The sequence below is a fragment of the Drosophila ananassae genome, chromosome 3R, assembly GCF_017639315.1.
Source record: "Drosophila ananassae strain 14024-0371.13 chromosome 3R, ASM1763931v2, whole genome shotgun sequence".
NCBI lineage: Eukaryota > Metazoa > Arthropoda > Insecta > Diptera > Drosophilidae > Drosophila > Drosophila ananassae.
Window position 1 is genome coordinate 22,248,961 of NC_057930.1, and position 22,602 is coordinate 22,271,562.

Below are 22,602 nucleotides of genomic sequence, written 5' to 3' on the forward strand. Positions count from 1 at the left end.
GCAATAATTGTTTTCATTACGCATTCATTTGCATATAGATCTGGATTTTTCTTCTACTTCTTGTTTTAAATCGCAGCAGACAGTGGGAACTCAAGGACACGCCTTGCCGCTGCTCTGCAATTTGCATATATGCAAAAATAAAGAGTTGCAGGACCTTTAACTTCCCCCTTTAAACCCCCCAAATTTAAAAGGCACATGTACATTTAATGATTGAAGAATTGATTTATTGCTTAAACACTATCAATAATATCACTTAGGGACTAAACAAATTCAATGCATTCGTCGATCGTCAAAATTTTTTGCTTGATTTCTTCGATTAAACAGACACTTAGGGATACATATATGCAAATACATACAGTACAGATATTTAGTACAACTCTAAGATACACATCCTCTTATGTATTTTCGGTTGAAAGCTAAAAAACACAATGCCAAACGCACTCGAGAATATCCGTGTACTTCGATACACGGCACTCAGTGCTGGGGCTACACATTTAACCATTAGAACTAACTAGTTAAATCGCTTTATCTATAGCCTATACACATCGAGAACTCGGAGATTCTACGTCTAAGGATAACACATTGGCCGGACTTAAGACTACTCTCTATATACATAATTGTGGTTTTGCAGTAATTCGTTTTTGAGCTGGTGGTGGTATAGTGTGGGGATATTGCACAGTTTGAAACCATTTAGTGGCTGTTGAGGTTTTACTTTCGGGGGATTTAATTCCTATGCTTCCTCTGTCGTCTAGAAAAGACCGTTCAAGGCTCTCACCGCACTGCCCAGGGCTGTACATTCCAGCTCCGGGGATGAGGACTCCTTGCGGCTGTGGGTGGTGTCCTGCGAGCTGCTTGCAGCGGCTGCCGCTGCCACAAATTGCAGTCAGTCGATCAACAGATCGCTCCTGGAATTGCAATTGCTGGTGCTGGTACTGGTACTGGCGGCCATGGAACTCGACGTGGCCGTCGTGGAGCTGTTCAGGCTATCGGCATAGTAGCGCTGTCAAAACACCTTGGCTATGAAGGTCTCGGAGAGCCGCTGCTGTTGCGGCAAGTGTGGAGGCTGCTGCTGTGCCAGCTGCGGCTGCTGCTGATGCGCTGGATGATGATGCAAGAAGGCAGAGCCGGTGGCGTAGTCCGGTGGCGGCGGTGGTGGCGGCACTCCCAGTTGGTAAGCTCCTCCCGCCGTGGGATAAACTCCTCCCACGGAGCGAGGCCAGGCGGGATTGCTGGTTTCTCCGCTGGAAAGCGGCGGCGTGGTCACATTTATGGGCGGTGACATGCTGCCAGAACTGGAGTCTGGCGTTAACTGCCCGGAAGCCTGTCCGTGGGGATAGCTTCCGGAGCCGGAGAGCGGTTCCCGTCGGGTGTACTCTCTCCTCCGCTCATAGGACGGCGGCAGGTCCAGATCCAGGTCCAAGTCACCGCCGATCTCGTGCAGCTTCCGCATGTGCTTCTTCAGGTCGAAGTTACGGCAGAAGCCCTTGGCACACACACGGCAGGTGTAGGGCTTTTTGTCGTTGTGCGTGTGCATGTGGAAGGTGAGGTTGTAGATCTGGTGGAAGGCCTTGTTGCAGATGCTGCACTTATAGGCCTTCTCGCCGCTGTGGGTCAGCTTGTGGTTCTTGTAGTTGCCCTTCTGGTGGAAGCCCTTTCCGCAGTACTCGCACACGAACGGCTTGTAGCCGGCATGGATGCGGGCGTGGGTGTTCAGAGTGGAGGAGCGATTGAAGGCCTTGCCGCAGGTCTGGCACTTGTGGGGCTTCTCGGACGTATGGATGATCTTGTGCCGGCACAGAGTCGACGCCTGCCGGAATCCCTTGCCGCACACCTTGCACACGAAGGGCCGGGCTCCGGTGTGGACCGGCATGTGGCGTGTCAGATTGTAGTGGGCGTTGAAGACCTTCCCACACTCCAGGCATGAGAAGGTCTTTGGCTTGCCGCCATTGGCCGAGCCAGGACTGCTGTCTTCTATGGATCCGTGCGGCGAAGGGGATCGTGGGGAGCGAGATCGGGAGCGATTGGAGCCACCAGCTGCTGAGGCAGCTCCTACCGGGGGTGGGGTGACCTCGCCCTGATCCTGCGGCGACCGCTTGCGTTTCAGGTTAGCCTGATGACTGGCTCCGCCGGATGCCCTCTGTCCCACCGGTGACTTCTCCAGGCTCTGCTGGATGTTCGGCACTACCGCCTGGGACTGTGCCACGGCCGCTGCGGCGGCTGCTGCAGCCAAAGGATGGCCCAGATTGCGGCGCAGCGACTGCGAGTGGTGGAGACTGGCGTTCAGCGAGGCGGTGAAGCTGCTCAGGTGGGTCAGCGACTGCTGCTGGGCAGTCAGGGCGGCGTACTGGGCGGCGGCGGCGGCACACATCAGCTGGTTGGGAGCGTAGTACAGCAGGGGATACTGGGAAAGCAGCTCCTGGTGGCGGGTGTTTACAAATTGCTGCACGGCTGTGGCCGAGTTGGTGGCGCCTCCGCACGTAGCCGGCACGTACTTCTTGAAAGCGGAATCGTAGTTCACGGGCGACTGCTCCAGGCTGGTCACCTCAATGGGGCTGCAGGATCGCTCCGAATCGGCATCGATCTCTGGATCCTCATCATCCTCGTTGTCGTCCTGCAACACAAGGGATGGGGGCAGCTGCGATGGGGGAGGCGGCACTGCTGTCGCCTGAGTGGGCTTGTGATCCGGCTCCATGATTTTGGCGATCGAAAACTTCAAAGGACATGCCCGCTTGGCGCTCTGGTCTGCCGGGGCCTGGCCGGGATTCTGGTCAGAGGCGGCACTCTCCATGACAGGACTCTTCGAGGGCGGCATCATTGCGACTTCTCCCGCTGGACTACACGGTTGCATGCCACGCGGACTCTACAATGGAAAGAGGCAATAAAAATGGGGTTAAAAACTGAGTATGCAAAACTTAGCAACGGGTTATCAATTAATCGAAGGACACGCCTCCTTTGTTTGTGCCAAAAACCTCACAGCAGCGGGTAGCAGGATAATTCAAACATTAAAATTCTATTTTTCATCAATAATGTACCCCAAAACTCGACATAAATTATTTGAATGCCCCCCCGGTGTACTTATATAGGGTCTGAAAGCGGATCAGTCAAGTGCAAATAATGTGGAAACACATAAACAAACGCCAGTGGAGGGCGTGCTCCCACCGGCAGGACATTTACCCAGGATCATTCATGGCCAGTCAGCGGGTTGCAATTAAAAGCAACCGCAATGCGTTTAATATTATTCCCAATCGATTTTGCATATTCACATTTAACCCGTGCTTGTCCCCGCCTCACAGTCCACTTAACCCAAACAAAGGAGGACCTGAATCCTTTGGCCCAATCCTTTAACAGAGCTGGAGGAAATCCTTGCCAGCAGCAGCATATTGCCATCAATCATAACATTCTTTATGTGTGTTTTATTTTTGGCGCGGGTCTTGGCTTTATTCGCACATCATTAAATCGTTTACACTCGAATGCAAGTGTAAGATTGCGACCTCGGGTTTGAGTTCCATTTTCTCCATCTTCCCCATGTGCCCTCGAGTGTGGCTAATGTGCGACATCCGTTGCGATTACCGACTTCCTTACCGATTTTAATTAACTTGATTTGACGCCTCACTAAGTAAGCTCCCGCCAAGGCAAGCTCCGCTCCTCTGGAAGGTCTGGAACTCGGCCTCTGGCAGTGCCATTTAATCTTATTAAAACAAAAAGGGGGCGTAGCCCATTTCACACGCTGACCCGGAGGCAGCAACGGTCAGCCCTCGACCTCGGAACTTTCATCCAGACTATAATATAATCGCATAAGTTTTGGGGCAGTTTGGTTTCTGAACAGTCGGAATTAGGCTGGTGTTCTAGTGGCCACTTTAGAAATCACTCTTGAGGAGTGTGAATATGTGGGATCAAGCTTATTAACAATGTGTGGGCTCTTATAAAGTTAGAAAGTTTTGGGGAACAATTTTGTCTCAAGTTGATTTCATGATACAATTTTGGAAGAGCTATAAGAAAACTTTGAAAATGGCATATTTGTTGAAGTAACTTTACTTTTTAGAAGCCATTTAAGTTCATTTAAGAAAGAACAAATAACAAATGTTGAAAAAATATATATTAAAGATCCTGATCTAGTAAAAAATTTGAATAATTTTCCAAAGTAAACCTTCAATTCCATAAGTCAGACTTAAAAGCTTGGTTTTAATATATAGACTTATATGGTTCTAATATTATGTCAGGTTTATAATATTCTATATAGTTCTCCTCTAACATTCTCTATATGGTAGTATTCTCAAATAGTTCTCCGATATATTAACAAAAAATAATATTTCATGATATCATTTTATGTTGCAATTTCATAGTTCAAGATAACACTACTAATTTGTCTTTTTTTAATATACAAATTTAGTTACTAGACACTAATCCACTTGGACCCTTTAAAGTATTCCCCATTTCAAAATTTCCGACGGCATTTGAAAACTAATACATTCTCCCTTAAGTTTCATAAAAATCATTTAAAAATACGTACAAAGTAAACCATATTTAGGCACTGCCTATGTGAGTATCCAATTCCTTGGGCAGGAGAAGACCAGTCTCCACGGATGTATAAGGATAATTATCAAGACACACACTTATATATCAATTCAGGTTAAAGTTCACTTGTTTCGTAAAAAGATATATATTTTTGTATTATTTGTTCGTTTGTGGAATTCAAATGCAAATTCCGAAAATGCGAAACGCGATAAACAGGACGCGTTCAGGATGCGTTCAGCACAGGATAAGCGACCGAAGCGGAATGAAGGCAAACAACGAGCGGTGCGGGCCTTAAGAAATATGAAAAGGACACACACTGAGGTCGGAGGGTTGCCCCTGGAATCAACCCCTAAAACGCTGCCACCTGGTATCCTTTTGGCCAGAGTGAGAGAGGGTATTCGGCTGATAAAAAAGAGAGACAAACACTTTGCAAATGGCAGAGCGAGACGGATTGATGGACCGACAGGCAAAAGGAGAACTTCATCATCATGTTCAGATTGGATGGCACATATCCTGACGTCGACGGCGGCAGCGACGATGGCAGAGCATTATGAATGAAAGGACAAAATGTCGAATTGGAATATTATGGTGGAACAGAGAGAGTGCGAGCCCGAAGAGCGGGAGGCGTGCTTGCAGCGCAAAGATACCGCCCCTAAAATATTTATATAGAGATAATGCTGAAGAGTCCGGAGTGCTGGAGTGCCGGTGAAGAAGAGGCTACATGGGGAAAGAGATGGCGAGCGTTGGAGAGCAACCTTTGGCCGGATTCCGTTCACACTTGATTTGGATGCGATGCAGACACCAAAAAATGGCAGCCACCAGACCAGGCTCCCGTCACAAGTTGACTTTTTGCACTACTCTATGTAGTAGCCCAACCCCGAATCCTTGAATCCTCGAAACCCCGAGACCCCGAGACCCCGATCCCCCTAATTCCCCTCCCCGTTTGCCGCCCCATGGACAGTCGCTGCCTTTTGTTGGGCGTTTCAATTGTCGTTTTGGCATTTCGTTTTATCAGCGTCTTTGTTTGCTCACCTTTAGCCCGCCAGCGGGCAAGGATTCTCTGGCAGACTCATCCTTACATCCTAAGAGCTCGAAACATGAAAGGAATTAGACTATATAGTCTTAAATTTGTGATATTATACGCTAAATATATTTAATTCAAGATAAATTAAATTAAACATAAACTTAGAGAGTTAAAAAGTTTAAAAACAAATAAACTTTTTTTGCAAAAATATCCTTTTTATGAATTTATAGATTATATAGAACTATATATTTACAAACTATAGTTTATAACTTCTAATCTTAAATATATACATTAAATTGTTGTATCTGCAAGTACCCTTTTAAGTTGAAACCCCGGCACTATTCAAATATAATCTCATATTCATTTTGACGATGTCTCCGGCGCGGCTTTCTTGACTTTGTTTGCTTTTGGAGCGTTTCTGTCATCCTACTCCTACTCCTGCCCCCTACACCCCTTGTGTAGGACAAAGCCAGGACTACAGTGCTAGGACCTTGGTTGGGCATTGCAATGCACATCGCTGCCGTGGCTGGCTTTCCAGGAGTTGAGTTGAGCAGTTGCAGCTACAGAATCGCACAAAAGCACAACCCTTCAGGGACTCAGGATAACGGGGGGATCCTTGGCCGCCATTTTCATTGCATTTTCAGGTAAACTGGCTCATTGTGTTGGTTTTGTGCAAGGAAATCGATATGTAAATAGGGTTTCTTTGTTGATTAGATAGCAGGAATGGACTAACTATTCTCCAGGGATATCATTTTATTAAATTAAAAAATACATAGCCTATGAAATGCACAAAAAGGTCAAAGCTTTATTCACATTGACATTGGATAACTATCAAGTCGTGAGCACTTGTTTGTTGAAAACTCATGTCTGAGTGCTTTTTAAACAAACTCACATGTCACTCATCATAAAAAGCCCGGCAGTACGGGCAGATAATCGCAATTATGGCCAAAGAACCAAAAACAACAGCGTTATTAACTGGAAACGAAATGACCTGCACATGATGCAGAAATGTGCAATCTGCATTTAGTTGAATAAATAAATGCAACAAAAAAACAACGACAGCATAAATAACAACAAACTGGACATTCAACAAACAAAATGTCACAGGCCTCTAAAGCTCAATTACACTGGGAGAAAATAAAGAGCTTCCTAACTTATTTTAACTAATTTTGAAGTATGAAGTTAAAGTTTCGAAGGATAATACTACTCGCTTTTCATTCTTTATTTTAATTAATAATTGTAATATAATAAAAAAAGTTAAATATATTTTTCTTGTCCATCTTCTCTCTTTTCATATAATCTCTCCTGCTATCTCTGGCCATTTTTTTTATCTCTGTTTTCATCATCCATTCAAAGGACATGCAAGCATGACCAAACACACACTTTCAAAGGCTAGGATGCTGGAAGCAGGGGAAGCTGGGGAGCTGGAAAGGTGGCAAGGATAAAAGAGGCGGTCAGAGTGGACTAACTGTAAATGCAGAACAGTACAGGACGAACTAAGCTTAACAACAACAACTATGACAAGAGAGAGAAAAAAAGACTTGAAAATCCTGCAAAATGTGCAAAAATAAAATATCGAAGAAAAAAGCAAAGGGATGCAAATAGTGCAGAGTGCAATGGTAAATAAACGAGTGAAAAAGAGAGGGCAAAAGTGTGCAATTTAAAAAAAAAAGGTCCTTTTTAAAGCCTTTTTTTTTTGCTGCCAAGTTCTGCGCTTTTTTGTTTAATTTTTAATGAGTTTACAAAATGGCTGCAATGGACCTTTTTTTTCATATTTTGAAGCTTAATCAAAGCTTAATATTTATTTTTTATGACAAGAAGATAGTTTCAAAAGGTTTATTTTGCTAATTTTCCGTAAAATACCAATCCCTATACATCCTAGTTCTAATCTACTCCTCGTGGACGAGGTCCTTCCTACGCCCCCTGACTGCTCTACTAAACCAATAAAATAGTTTCGCATTTCTCGCACCTCGTCGAAAAATTAACCTTAAAATTGAAGATTTACACCTCCGGGACGGAGAGAGTCCTGATGCCAGATTGCAACAGAGATTTGGCCGAGTTTTTCCTTGGAAAATCGAATCAATTCTATGGGAAATAGAGAACACGGCTTGCATAATCTGCGGTAAGCCAGAAGCGATTACATGCCATTGAACAAGGGGACTGTATGTCCTGCGTATCCATGAGATACATTCACTATCCTAAGCATCCGTAAGCAGTGCTACTACATAAATGCATTCATATTCATACGCATATATGTGTAACTAGGACGAAAACACGACTGGACAATGGCCGGTGATGAGAGGCCTCTCAAAGGGAAACTCAACAGCTGCCCGGGGATTCGTCCTTTTCGTCCTATTGTGACCGTGTGGGTGAGCGCGTTTTCAGGGGCAGTCGTATATCCGATTTGCGAATGAAACAATTGCGGTGTTTGACCAATTTTACAATTGATGTAATCCCCCAAATCGCCTATATTAGCGCTGAGCGGCTTCAGCATCCTTGCCTCCATTACGATTGTCAAATTGAAATGTTTTCAGTTCATTCAAGAGTAAACACAGGCACATGCGAAATCAGATGCACATGGAGAAAATGTGTGGGTGAAAGTTGCATTTAAGAATATTTAAAAATCTAATTCTTTGATGATTAAATAATTCTTTAACCTCTGTAGTATTTTTATAGACATTATTATAAAGCTTTACATAAAGTCTCCTCGCCAAGGCATGCAGTTCGTCACCTCGTTGACTGCCGTCTATAGTGATTTTAACAATATTAAAAATATAAGTTTTAAATGTATTTAAATCTTTCTTAAAATCATTTTCTCCAAGTGTACCCACTTTGTTTATGTGGGTTACGTTTCTGTAGGTTTGTAATAATATTTTGCTAACCTTCTTTTGCGACCATGGAAAAAAGTTCAAAAGGATCTCGACCGCTCTGCTTTTGTGCCTGCGTGTCCTGCGATTTTCACCGATTACCGATTACCGACACAGATTAAGGGATGTTCCCAAACAATTGGCAGGTTCTCTTCGTCTTCCCGCTCTGCATTCTGCCGGAATCCTAGCCCGTTCTAGGTTCTAGGATTCTTTTGCTTCCTTCATAGGCGCGCAATTAGACGAGTTTCGTCCTTTGTCCGCTACCGGTCACACAGACAGATTTCCCTCGGCCGATCGTCCTTTGATCCGTTCTATCCTTAAATCTGTTCACTCGACCATGTTCTCCTCCTCCGTGCACTATTCCGTGCGATTCTTTTGCTTTCGGTGATTTGCTTTTGTGTCGCGCGTATTTGGCGCGTTTAAATAGATTAACCGCCTGGCAATTTGCAAGGTTCCTATCTCGGATCCAGGATCTCCTACCTACAGAAACTCCTCCAGCCATCCCACTCTCTCTCTCTATAGCTCTGTCTATCCTTTTTTACAATTAGCTGCGGCCGCCTCCTTTGTTTGTCATCTTAATCTTGAGTAAATTAGTTCATTAAGAGGTTAATTCCCCATAACACCCACAAATTAGACTGCCAGTGGCTGGTCAGGCAGTCCTGAGTTCATGACAGGGTTTTCTCTTTTTCTCAGACCGTAGTAGGGAATTGTTTGATTGCTTTATGGCCATCCTGCATTTGACAGACCATCCTAGCAATCCATTATTTTATATTTTTTATTCCCACACAACTGATTAGCCAGTTGACCGACTAATCGTCTAATCGCATCTTAAATTCGTAAACATCCTAAAAATGCATTTGACACTTTCCCAACTTCATTCTAAACTTTTTCAATTCTCAAAACCTTTACGGAAACCCTTTGGAAATAATTTTTTAATTGACACTAATAGGCTTAAGCAGGCATTACCATAAAATGGAATGGATGGAAGCCTTTGCCGAGTCGCGTGACCCACAAAACGATGTCACCATCTACTTAATCGAAAGTCCTGCCAAAAAAAAGGTGGACCTTCATATAGACCAGTTGAATTTTACAAAAGGGTTGTTGGGCCTTCCGGTTTCCAGTTAGGTGAGAGATTTGCTTCGTCACCCTTGGAAACTTTTCGGTTATTGTTTGATTCTGTTTTAAGGACTACAGTTTACAGCTTTGATTCGCCTGCCGGTTGGGCGGTGTCGGGCGGTGGTTTGGTTTGGTGGTTTTTTGTGGGCGTTTGTTTGCCAAGTACTTGTTTAATCGGTTTGTTTGTGACATTTCTATTGCCCACCCACACCCCACTACACCCCGAACGCCGGGGCATCCCCCAGGGATTGGGTGGTTTATGGTGTCTCTGGGTTTAAGGTGGACCAACCCAGGCTGGTCTTTGTTTATTCAGTGGGTAGGCCTAACACGCGTTCATCCTCCCACAAGGAAGGTGGAAAAACCCAGGCACTTGAAAAAAATATTGGGAGAGTATAAGTCTAGAACTATTGATAAATATTATGAACTAATACTTTTTTTTAAGAACTTGAAGTACATTTCAAGGTAAAACTTATATACCTTTTAAAAATAATATTTTTATAAATGATAACCTGGAATAGCTAAAAAAAAATCCTTTAAAACTTATAACTTAATCCTTTAAATCATATAACTAAGCCCTTTCCCTTTGAAACTTTTAAAAAGAAATCCCAGTGCATTGGCAAGAGTTTCCACCCAAAAACCACCCATTTCTTCCACCCTTTCTCCACATCCTCGTAGAACGGGTGGGTGTGTCTGTTTTGCGGGTTTCGCCAACTCATCATCATCATCAGCAAACCTCAGAAGCAGTCCCTCACTCTTCTGACAAAAAAAAACGTCTGCCAGGGCGGTGGCTGCGGGGGAGGCCATCGCTTAAGTGCTGCCAAACAAAAAGAACACATTTGCAGGATGTTTTTATTTCCCCTTGCCGGGATTACAAGCTCCCCCCCCCACAGCCAAAAACCCGCCACCCCCTTAAGGGAGTGTGAATTGTAATTACAGTGAAATCAGCTTTTGGCACTTGCTTGGTTTCCTTTTTTTCGGGAGGGTGGAGGTGTGGCGCGTTGTCTACTGTACTTGTGCATCTATGTGTGCGGGTTTTCTGCATGTGTATTAGGGTTTCGTGGGTTTCTTTGTCTGTGGGAGGCTGTTTGATGTGGTAAGTGCACTGAGAAAAATACTTAAATTAGGGCAAAGTATATATAATAGTGGCTTTTTGGCAAGAAAAACTAAAAATTTAAATATTTGAAAATTTAAAGGAACTTTAAACATTCATATATAGTAGTTCAGATATCATATTTCAAGCTCTCATATTTGACACTTTTATTCCCAGTGCATCCTTTGCCTTTTCATACAAGTCCTTCTGCCTTCGAAGCGTGATTTATTTTTTCCCTAATTGGCTTTCGATGCGTATGCTGGCATTTTGTCACACACGCACATTTATGGAACACACATCCCTATTTTTGTGGAATACACGGAAATAAAATAGTACTCCCCATCCCTGCTGTCATAATTTCGTATTGTGGGCCGCATTTTGACAGCTTCGAGTCCTTGATTTGATGTCTGTTGGGGGCGTTGCCTTCTGCTTCCCGTTAGGTAGGTGTCACCGGAAATTGTGGCTTAGCCGAAGGAAATTAAATATCAGGCGGGTGGATGGATGGATGGGTGGAAGATTGGGTTGAGTTGGGGATGGCGGCATTATTTTTCGCCAGCATTGCCAAAACACTTTTATTAGCGAAATTGACTGTGAAGACTCATTCAGAATTTATACGCATTGGGTTTTTGTTTGGTAGAATGTTAAGTGGATTGGACTCAAGGGTATTTTGCGAAGGGGAGCGAATTATTAATAGGAAATCCGCAAATTGTTTGGAGATCTGCAATTGTCATTAAGCCAAATGTTTGGAATAGATTACAGGATTAAATAATTATCTAAACAAAATCATAGCTTCTTACAACTCTTCTTTTTATTTATAAATATTTTCAAACAAACTTTAGCCTGTATTTTTCAAAGGATTTTCAACCGCACATTTCACCAAAAACACTATCTTTCCTCAGGATATATGCTGAGAAGTATAGCCGGGAGTGCTTTGTACCCTTTCATGATTAACCAAAATATTTAAGGCAAATATTTTATAAGCTATGCATACATTTAAGCACAATTAAGCATCTAAGCAGTCCAAATTACAGGTATAATCCCGGCCAGAACCTATCCTTCAAGCATGTTTTCCTACTTGGGTCCGATACAATACCGAGACCCACGACCCACACATAGAGATTAGTGGATATGGAAGCGGGTGTATGTAGGTAGCCTCGGTCCTTTGTCGGTCCTTTTCAAAGATATTGTAGTTCCCTATTAGGGGCTCTCTAGAGAACAATTATAGAACAAGTGCTGGGAAGAGATGGCTGGATAGAGAGATTTGGGAAACGTATTGACAGTATTTTGACATGTTTCCACTATATTTTGATGGGTTATTAGACAGCGGCACAACATAAATCCCTACTCCTTTGTATGGGATATATCTTTCTATGATTTTCAATACCCACATCCGTGTGGACCCAAATTAGCACAAATTACTGCCGAAATCCTTTGAGCGTTTCCACTCCGGATAAATCATTGTTTTGATTTTTCAGCTGGCCACTGGGTTTTAAAATTCTTGTACAACATTGATCAATGATCTGATAAAACTAATTACCTAATTGCGGTTTCGACTGACCAACCACCAGCTGCGGTTTTACTTTTGCAGATTATTTTTGGATAATTTTAGTAATTATTTATGCAAATATGATGAGCTAGACCACCAGGATTGCAACTCATATTTTTGGAGTTAAGTATTCATTCAAGTCTATTTATAACTGACAGTTAATAAAAACTTGTCACCATAATCGCTCCATTTATTACCCAAAAGTCATCACCATGTGTCAAATACCAGGAAGGACGAAAATACGAGGGGTCTCAAGCGAAAGCCAATAAAAGAGTGCTTAAGCCAAATTGCCCTTAAACCGTCCGGAGGACATCGAAACATTGGACATGGCCGGAAATAAGTAAAAGCCAATAAATCAACCGTAGGCGAAGTGTGGCAAACAGCCAATGAGGAAGGCAGGAAAAAATGGGAAAAGTCGAGCCGTGAGGGAGAAACAAAGTTTCCAAGTTGCACCACCCAACCGCCCACATCAACCAAAAAAACCACCCAATCCGCCCAACATCCGACAATCTGTTTTTCGTGCCACCGGATGATGAGCTAATAGAGACGCGTGCCACCGGCGGCGTTCAATTTGTTGCAATTATAATTGTATTGGCCCTGGTCGCGTGTCCAGTCCTGACGAAGGTCCAAGGACTCAGGATACAGGGCACAATGTTGCATAATACGCTTAACCGCAGGTTGAAACGGGGTCTGGGTGCGGCCAACATGAGCATGTTAATAATTTCCCGCCCAAAACGTTGACACGCGCTTAACTTTTTCAAAAAACATATTTATTTTTTCCTTGTTCTTTCCGGCAAACTCCTCAACCCTTGTACCCGTCGACCTGCTAAACAGCGCCGTGACCTGTGACCCGCCCGCGAAGGGGGAAGTGTCACAAATTGTTGTTGTTACATTTTATGACAGGAAGCGAAGCGGCGGCACACGGCTCAACAATGTTTCCAGCGAACACGAAACATTTTTCATATCCTTATGCTAATCGGTCGAAAAGTGTTTTATTTGCTATTATGATTTGTCCCCCTCGGTCGTGGGAGAATTATTTTTCCTCCTTGCAGCCATGCAACGCGATAGTTAAATATTTTTTTAGGGCTTGTCGCTAAACGCATTTCAGTTTAAGGCCAGAGAAGGTGAAAGGGCAAGCGGCGTTAAAAAAGGGGAAATATTTAACAGGATAATTAGCTTAAGCGGAAGAGGAAAGCGGCCTGAGTGGTTATGACAGTTGAAATAGGATTTTAAAGGATTTGAAATTGATTGCCATTATTTGTTGGTTAAAATATTTGCAAGTTCTATAGTTTATAAATATAATATATAAAATTTTAACAGAACCTCCACTAGGATAAACCCTTTTAATAAACCAAAAAACCCTATTATTCTCCCAAAAGAACTTTATTCTTAACTATTTACTTGAAATCTTTGAAAGGATTTTCCCGGTTATAAGAAATTTATTAAACAGAGTGCCAGCTGCTTCTCTCTAAGAATCATTCCTTGGCATCACAACCACACCTCCTTCAATGCGTATCCTTGCAAGGAGATCGGATGACGTTGGTGGCTCGGGGAGGGAATTGCAGCAGGCGCTACGCCCCCCGGATGACGCCTATTTTCTAAGGACGCGAGGCACGCGCTCAAGGACATGCGGGTAGGATTTTGCACATGTCCTGTTAATTGCTACATATGCGACACACACCAGCGAACACGCCTCCAAAAAAAATATATTAGAAATCTGGATCAGGAGGGGGATGAAGTGAGCTAGCTAGGATCCGGGAGTGTGTACTCTAAAGATTGAGGCATAGAAGTCCGGGAGCAATCCAAGGAGCAACCCTCGAAGACGGCGCTGATCCTTCCGGTGGCTCGCAGGACGACAGGAAGCAATGTGCGCAGTCGAACAATTGTTCTTTAGCCACCAAGATCGAGATTCGTTTCTTTGCTTATTTTCATCCTGTGGCAGCTGCCGGCAGAGATTCTGGCTTCTCGGGCAGAAGTGGGCAGAAAAGGATAATCAAAGGACTTGTTTGCCATTGCCTTGATCATGTTGAATGAGCATTAATACACCGAGAGAAATACTTATTAAAAAAATAAGAATAAAGGACTTAAAGTGAAATAAAAGTAGAGTAAATTCAAAGTCCAATTTCTAAAAAAAAATCATAAAAAACGGATGAAATTGGTATGATTTCATTCAGTGTATGATCATCTCTAGCCTTGATTATCCTTCACGCAAAACCGGTTGCTCCTTCGGGGCGTAATTCGTCCTTTTTCACTGTCCTGACATTTGATTTCGCTTTCGGCGGCCGTGGCAGCGGAAATGCTTTTTCTTTCTACGGTTGTTGACACGCGATCCTTGTTATCCCTGCCTTGCTTTCGATCCTGCGTCGGTGTTCTGATCATCCTGTCCTCGAGTCCTGTTCATCGTCCTGTTCATGGCGCGTGTGCCGCGCTTCCGGTTAATTATATTCCGCAATGTACAAAGTCCCCGCAATGAAAGCGAAAATCGTCGCTTCCAGTTTCAAAATCAAATGCATATGTTTTACGTTTTCGGTTTTTTTTTTGTACTCCCTGCTCCCTATTTGGATTCGAATTCCATTGTACCAGTTGGCTGTCAGTAGCATTCGCAGACTCAGGTCCTGGCATTGTCCTTTGAGTGCTTTGCCAGGCAAACAACTGCTCATTAATTGCTAGGTCTGTGCGCTTTTCATTCACATTCCCGACGACGATAATGACGATGTTGGCGGTGACGGTGACGGTGACGATTTTGGCATTATAATTTGGCTCGTGCCAGCTTGCTGTAATGCGAGTGGGCGACAGGATGTAGTTCCTTAAGAATGTCCTTAGCCGAGAACCGGTTCAAGGTAAGATTTTGTTGCCCGGAGGGTTTGTATTTATAAGAGATTTGTTTTTAAAAATTATAAATACAGCTTACAAACAGAAATTTATAGGTAATTTAAATTTATTTATAAATCTATAGTCTATAAATAAGTAAAATTTTATGAAACCTTCTGAATGAAATTTAAGCTTCTAACAAAAAGGAAACTAATAAAATCTAAAATGTGGTTTTTGAATATATTCAGTTGTATATTCAGATCAACCAGTAGCCTAAAAAAGTAAATTTATTTCAATTATATCACTTTTTAAATAAGGATTTAGGAATTTCACATTCTGTATAAAAAATCATTTGTAAAAAAAACTGCAACGAAAAAAAGAATATTTTTTTCGGACAATAGCCGCTCTGGTATTAAGAACCCCATTCAGTTTGTGATGCAATTTTTGAAATTCCTCACTTAAAAATGCACGCACATTCCGGACTGCGATTGTAACAGACTAATTGACCGGGCAGGTACTTCAGTGCTCAATGAGCTCAACAATAAAATCAGCAACTCCCTCCCCTTCCGGGCCAGGATATTCCATGGCAACACGGGCAATAAAATTTAATATCCGTTTCGAGAGTTGCAAGCAACGGCGACCAGAAATACTTTGCATAATCTGCCCCCCAGGTTAGCATACATATGCATGTTTTTCTTCTGTTGTCTCCAAAAAAAAAAAAAGGAGCGAAATAAAGCCGTCGGAAGGTGTAGATAAATCACGCAGGACGACAATGCCGAACAAGTGAGAAAACTCCCCCTTGATCTAAAAAAAAAAATATATATAAGGAACAAGGAGGGGACACTTCCAATGGACTTGAAAACGAAAGGGCTGAGAGATAAAAAATCGCCAGGACTGCAAATGGGTAAATTACTCTATTTTTGGGGTTGTCTGACTCGGTCGGTCTGACCTGGCCTGGCCTGGCCTGGTCTGGTTCAATTTGATTAATTCGTTAACAAACCGAAAGTAGCAACAGCAGCTAAAGCAAGTTGAGTAATTGTTCAGAGTCACGAGAGGAAACCCCCTACAGCTACCCCTATGAACAAAAAAAGGAAGCAAACCAAATCCAACCCCCACCTTTTATTAGCCAAAAGCGCATGAAGATCCCAACGAGTTGATAAGAAAGTGAAGCCTGTAAAGAAACTAAATGAAAGGCAAAAATTGAGCACTTAATGTTCGCCAACAAAATTACTGGAAAGGATTCCCCCATGAGGGGTGATTGAATGGCTCCTTGAAACTCTAATCAGGGAAGATCTATTGATTAACCGAAAAGAACGCTTCTCAAAGGCGACAATTTTTGAATTTTTTCAATACCAAGATAGATTATTTTTTCAAAAGAATATCTCTTTCACTTTTCTCTAAAAATAATTGAAACTCACAAGCCAGCAAACAAACATATATTTAAATAGCTGTCTGATGTTTGCTGAGAGTACGCATCTCGAAAAAAATAAACTCAACAAAGAGATTCTCTTTCGAATTTTGTTGGTTTTTTGTTATTGTTGGTGTTATACTTAAAATTTAATTTGTCCGAAAATTGTAGAATATATGAATGAGCAAAAAGTCGGGCGGAAGTTGTAAGACCCTTTGGCGCAGCGGATAGCGCGTTGGACTTCTAATCCAAAGGTCGCGGGTTCGATCCCCGCAAGGGTTGAAAACACAAACTGTGTTACTTATATTTAAAAGATGTAACTCTGATATACTAAGTTGGGAAATAGAGCAGGGATTTTTTTTAAATTTATTTTTTAAGTTATTTTTTTATGGATAAAAATCCCTCGAACACCACCCACTTTCAACCTCATTAAGCAACGCAAACAAATCACTTTGTGGTCTTCGCTTCCACGGGGGAATCCTTCTTTAAAAAATGTAATTTTCAATTAAAACAAACTGACAAACGGCAAACAAATTGGCGCCCTCTTTAAAACTATTTGCCCAGAGCAAACAGTGAAATAAGTATCTACAAGATACATTCAACAAAATAGAAAAGTGGAGAAAACTCGAATGCCGCAAGCCCAAACGCAAATAAAGCGTAAAATTTCTGAATCGCGCAGTTCGAGCGTAAATTGCAACAGCTGTCAAGTATCTAACAGATACGTAAGTATCCGTACAGCCAGGACAAGCAGGACGAGCAGGAGGAACCCATTGGCAAACTAGCTGATAAACAGCCTATTAAAAATGTTTACATGACCAATACAAATATTGACACGATGATGCACTCCTCTGATGCCATACCCCAGCCATATTTCCCGCCGCATTTCATCGAGTTTACCGGAACGGGGTTACGGAAGGGGGTTGTTGGTTTATCCATAGAGATTCCATAGAATCTCTCCTTCGTGCCACGGCAATTTGTTGTCGCTTTTTCGCTTGTCAAATGATCAGCGCACACGCAAATTACCCGCACACACACACTCATACACACATCTACCCATACAGTTACAGATACAGATCCGCCATTTTGTTTTCCCCATAGTTTGCCTTTAAATGTGCAACCATAGAACCCCACTTTTCAGCCAATTTCAGTTCTAACCGGCGATGTTCTTCTAGCCTCTGGTTTTAAAAATAAATCCCCCATTTGCGGCCACGTAATTTGCCGACAGTCTCGGTCCCGCCTCCAAGTGGTATTGTACTCTATAATTTACTTTTCATCGACCTCCTTATGGAGGGAATGGGGGCTGCCAACGTGCATGTTGGTAATCTTTATTTAAATGATTTCCAAGGACTAGACTAGGTCTGGCACTAAATGGGAAATGGGGGGCCAGGATTTTGTCATTTTTACTAAATAGTATAAGTCTATAAAAGCAGTTAGAAGGATTTAATAATAATATTTCAAAGAAATATGTTCAAAATATTCAAATAAGCTCTTATAAATTTTATACATTATAGTTTATTAATTATTTCCAGTCCAGTGACAGGTTTTCAGTTCTAATTTTCAAATCAGCTATACCACCAAAAAATATATATAAAATAAATAATTTTAATAATTACATATTCCCATCCTTAAAAACGCAATACTTGTCGACCCAACCATTTGCGAAACAAGTTGAAGTTCCCCTAAGAAGCCTGCTGCTTCGATTTCAATTTTCACATGCCATAATGTAGCTTCCCTTTTTGTAACCCTTCCCTGAACACTACCAAAAAATAGAAAATATTATCACCCACTGTGCCAGTCATTTTTTTCGCCACTCTATCCTCTACTCGAAACTAACAATTTGCGCCACAGGAAAAAAATGTAGAGAGGCACAGAGAAGGAAAAAAGACCCTTAACGAGCTCTAAAATTATTTTTAGAGCAGTGCCGCAAAAAGTGGCAAATAATGCAAATATCTAAGCATGCAAGTGGCGCGAGGAAACGCCTCGAAAAGAACTTGCCTCAAATAGAATATCAAGTATGCGCCATGTGGGACGGCTGGAATGCAAATAAAAGAACAAAGTAAAGTAAAATGAAAGCAGCTGCAAAAGGAGAGCCGACAAAAGCGCACAAGGATAATAATGATGATAATGATGGTGGCATGGTGATGATGGAGTAACTGCAATTAGGCATAATAAACAAAAAGTTACAACCATCGGAGAGGGGAGTGAGCATCTGAGTCTCACCCGAGAACTAAATAAACGCTGATTTAATTGCTGGTTTTTCGACCGAACGAACCCCGATTTCGATGTTGCGACTTCCCTTTTTATTAGTTTTTTTTTGCGCACTTGAATCAAGTCCTTTATAGGGGTTAGTCCTGTTCCAGGATCACAAAAGAATCCTGAAAACTGAAAAAATGGCTACACATGGCGATCTTTAACAGCAAACCCCTGCTGGCGTCACCCTGCTGCACCCATTACCGAATCGAAGCATAAATAGAGCAACTATTCCAGCTGCAAAATGGTCGACATCTATTTTTTTTTAGGGTGGCTACAAAAATCTCAATTCCAATTCAAAAATTTGTATCTAATAAACTGCCATATGCAAGCCACTGGGCACTGGGCTTATTAGGCCCGAACCGTTTGATTGAAGCCCTATGAGGAGGTTATGAGGGCGCCCAGGGTTTTCGGTGGTTGTTCCGGCACACTGTTGCGATTGCCGGTTGATTATGTTGATTTTTGAACAGTTCTTTATCCGCAGGCTGCTGCTCAAGTGCCGCCAGGGGGGCGCGGGGATTTCGTTTATTAAATATTGATATCATAAAAAGTCAGCGACATGTAAAAGATACAGCAGCTAAGCTGGTTTAATTGAGCGGGTAGTGGAGTTTTCTTTTCAATTTTTTTATTAATAGTGTGATAAGTTATTAATATTAGGAATTATGAAATGGAAAATGGGGTTACATGTTAAGGTAGGGGAATAAGGTTATTAGAAATATGTAAGTTTAAAATTTTTATAAATTAAAACAAAGACTTGTTGTCAAGGATACTTGAATAAGCAAGAGTAATATTTTATATTTTTTTTTTTTTGAACATTTTGTTACTCCCTTTATGCTTCAGTTATACAATTCCCCTGACGACTTTAAAAAACCTTTCCTTATAAATAAAAAAAAACCCCAACTAATAATAAACAGCAGCAAAGAGCACTTGAAGTGACAACAAAAGCCAAATATTTACATTAACCAATGTACGCTAACCGGCAACGCGAAACTGGAGGACTCTGCAAAGGACTCTCCACCACAGGACAAGGCAAATTTCGATTTCTCAGAGGGGAATTCAAAATAGAGGAACAACTCTCACCCGCCGGATAAAAAAGAAGGAAAATGTATTGGGTTTACGGAAGCACAAACGGAGCACTTGAGTGGGATGCAGGATGCGAATGCAAGGATTTCGGGCCACGAAGGATGCGGAGTAAGTGAGGACAGGCCGGAGAACCGGAGGACTCTGCGCAAATAAACAATTAAAATGTCACAACGATTGCCAGCGTACCCGTGTCAGAAAATCAAAAATCCAAAAACCAAATAAAAAATGCGAGAAACCACAAAAATGGAAAGTTGAAATCGGTAAACGCTTTGTGCACCCCCTTGCTTCTGCATAGTCCTTGCCGCACGGACTCAGGACTGCACATTGTGTTTTTATTCAAAAGCGCATTTCGGAGGGGTAAGAAATGCGAGGGAAAGAGGAGCTACCACGTGGCGTGGACTCTGGCCCAAGTTCCTTGTTCACTGAATCGAAGATTGACAGCGACAGCGACGGTGAGGGCGAAAGTCCTCAGGAGTGCGAGTCCTGCCACGACTGCGAATCCTGCCCGCCAAGACATTGGACTTCACCAGGAGCAGAAATCCCAATTAAAAATAAAGAAAGAAAGCCAACGCCAGTCAAGCGAAAGTTAAACAGGCCAAAAACATCACGTTAAGATGCTTAGTCTTTTACACTTGAAAAAGGATAATTAAGGATTAAATATTTGTATTAAATAATATATATATTAGAACTTATTTAAGGTACTTCTTAAGCTAAAAATAGATGCTTAGTTTTCTTAAAATATATAGTATTCTATAACTTTTAAAAATATACTCGTATTATTCTTTCTTAAGAAACTTGTTTTATTTAATAAGTTTCCCTCATGGTTTCTTAAAGTAAAAAAGATGGAAATATTGAATAGCTTTTTTTGAGCAGTGCTTTGACTTTAGAGGCCTCTACACCCCCATGGCGGACCACATCCTTTCCGCACGCTGGGCGTCTGTGACATTAACAATTGATAGACGACCGACGACGACAGGCGACAACAAGAACTGAACATTTCAACATTTGACAGATTGTCGCGCTCAGTTGGCAGCTTCTGAGGGCACTTTCCATTTCATTTCGCACACACGCCTGATCCTTGTTGGCCGCCCTCAGGGGCAACTCACTGGCCTCCTCGAGTGGCCCGGTTTTTTTTTTCCCAAAACGCTATGCAACCCTTTTCTCTTCTTGGTTTTTTTTTTTTTTTGGGGCAACTGTGAAAAGTGGAAGGTGGCAAGTGGAAAGCGGCAAACCCTTCGAGTGGCGGGCTTAGCGGCTAGTTGGCATTTAACAGGCGGAGTCTTAAATATTTTAGTCCTACTTCTGGCCACTATTCAAGCCAAGTAAGGACCTACTTTTGGGTCAGCGGGGAACATTTCTTGAAAGGATTTCTTTTGAGATTTTTCTTGAAAAATATTAGAGTATGTAGCGTCCAATAAGAAGTACCTAGGAGTGCTAATTTATGGCATTCTTGCATAAACAACAATTAAGTTTCACAAATTAAAATCAAACAGAAGGAGCCAACTTACCAATGGGAAGAGGAAAGTGCCAGCCAGGATCCAAACTTTGGATGTTTACCCACAGCAATTAATATCCTTTTTGATCTCCTGAGCTTGAGTTAATATTGAGATGAAATTTCGTGGCAAATTGATTTCTTCAACATCAAAGCGTCTTTATATTTTAGGGGTCGGAGCTCCTTTCAAGTCTTGTTCCTTTTCTTTTTTATTCACTAATCGGCTGCAGGTCAAATTAATGTTTGTTTTTGGTATTAAAGCCCACACAAACATACACACACACGCACACACCTCCAGGTTAAACAGGCAGGCTCACACGCGATGGATCTCTATTGGCAGGACGATGGCTGGATTTTTGCGACCGCGCTTTCAAGACGTCAATTTCGGAATGTAAATATTTGATTTATGCGCCAAAGCAAATTAAGGCAAAAACAAAAAACCCCAGGAGCAAAAGTTGCCCCAGCGATGTCCTGGCGGAAAGTCACGGAAAATATGGCGACGGCGAAACGGTAAATTTCATCAATAAGAGAGCGCGCGCGCCTGCTCCTCGTCAGTGTCCTCGTCGTCCTGTCTGATGTCCTGTCTCACTTCAGCACACCCGCCTTTGCCGACGGCAAAGTCCAATGCGAAAGGCAACAAAAATCACCCGACACACTCTCTCGCTCTGGTTCAAATGACGCTGAGCCGTCGACTGCGGGAGAGGCGGAACATCATTATCATCTTTACATCCCGCTCGCACCGTATGCCACATAGGACTATTTGAATGTGTTGGTGTGAGTGTTTGTTGTGCGCCTATGTATGTGTGTGTGTGTGTGTGTGCTATTAACGCCATCATGCTCGTCATCTTCAGCGGACCGTCACCCTATTGCCGCCCACCCGCTCTCTGCAGGATTTGGCAGCTGCTGACTGTCCTTTTACTAAGTTTTTGCCCCTACATAACCTCATGCGGCCCACCTCCCCTTATCATATCCTTGAGGCCCCCTCTCCCTCCCCCTACGCCCCTGATGGGTGTGTACATATTTGTACTGCAATTTGGCATCGTCGCTGGCTGTTCTGCCGCTGCTCTTCTGATTTGCCTCTTTTTGCGCTCTCATTTACACAGGTGAGTACAGTGATCCCACAATCGAAGGATATGATTTCAATCTAAACTAAAATCTATTAAATTTTCAGGATCTTTTTATATATTCCTTTTTATTTATTAAAACGTATATATGAAATATTAATGACGTAGCACACTGCTCTTAATATTCGCAGTAGTTTTGCCTTTTTTTTTGGGTGCCCCCTCAGGCTTTTCCCATTTTGTTATCCTGCTGGGACATTATCGTGTTCCGAGGGCACAGCCAAAGCAAAAAAAAAACTAAAAATACCCATTGGAATCACATTTTTGTGCAATTTTCAA

General features: G+C 42.4%; 1 protein-coding gene and 1 non-coding gene across 4 annotated transcripts; one reads left to right on the forward strand and one right to left on the reverse strand.

The window, feature by feature from the left end:
* Positions 1–198: 198 nt before the first annotated feature.
* Positions 199–21,884, reverse strand: LOC6502454 (fez family zinc finger protein erm). Of its 3 annotated transcripts, none has more exons than XM_032451748.2 (2): positions 21,219–21,884; positions 199–2,860 (listed from the first exon to the last, which is right to left on the reverse strand). In XM_032451748.2, exon 2 carries the CDS (start codon positions 2,846–2,848, stop codon positions 1,004–1,006), a length of 1,845 nt encoding a protein of 614 aa, XP_032307639.1. In that variant the 5' UTR covers positions 2,849–2,860; positions 21,219–21,884; the 3' UTR covers positions 199–1,003. The 3 variants fall into 3 exon arrangements, with proteins under 3 accessions (XP_032307639.1, XP_001962135.3, XP_032307640.1); XM_001962099.4 differs by lacking the exon at positions 21,219–21,884 and adding an exon at positions 4,511–4,805; XM_032451749.2 differs by lacking the exon at positions 21,219–21,884 and adding an exon at positions 2,921–3,061.
* Positions 16,587–16,659, forward strand: Trnar-ucu. Its single transcript has one exon. It is a non-coding gene; the product is annotated as a tRNA-Arg (tRNA).
* Positions 21,885–22,602: the final 718 nt, after the last annotated feature.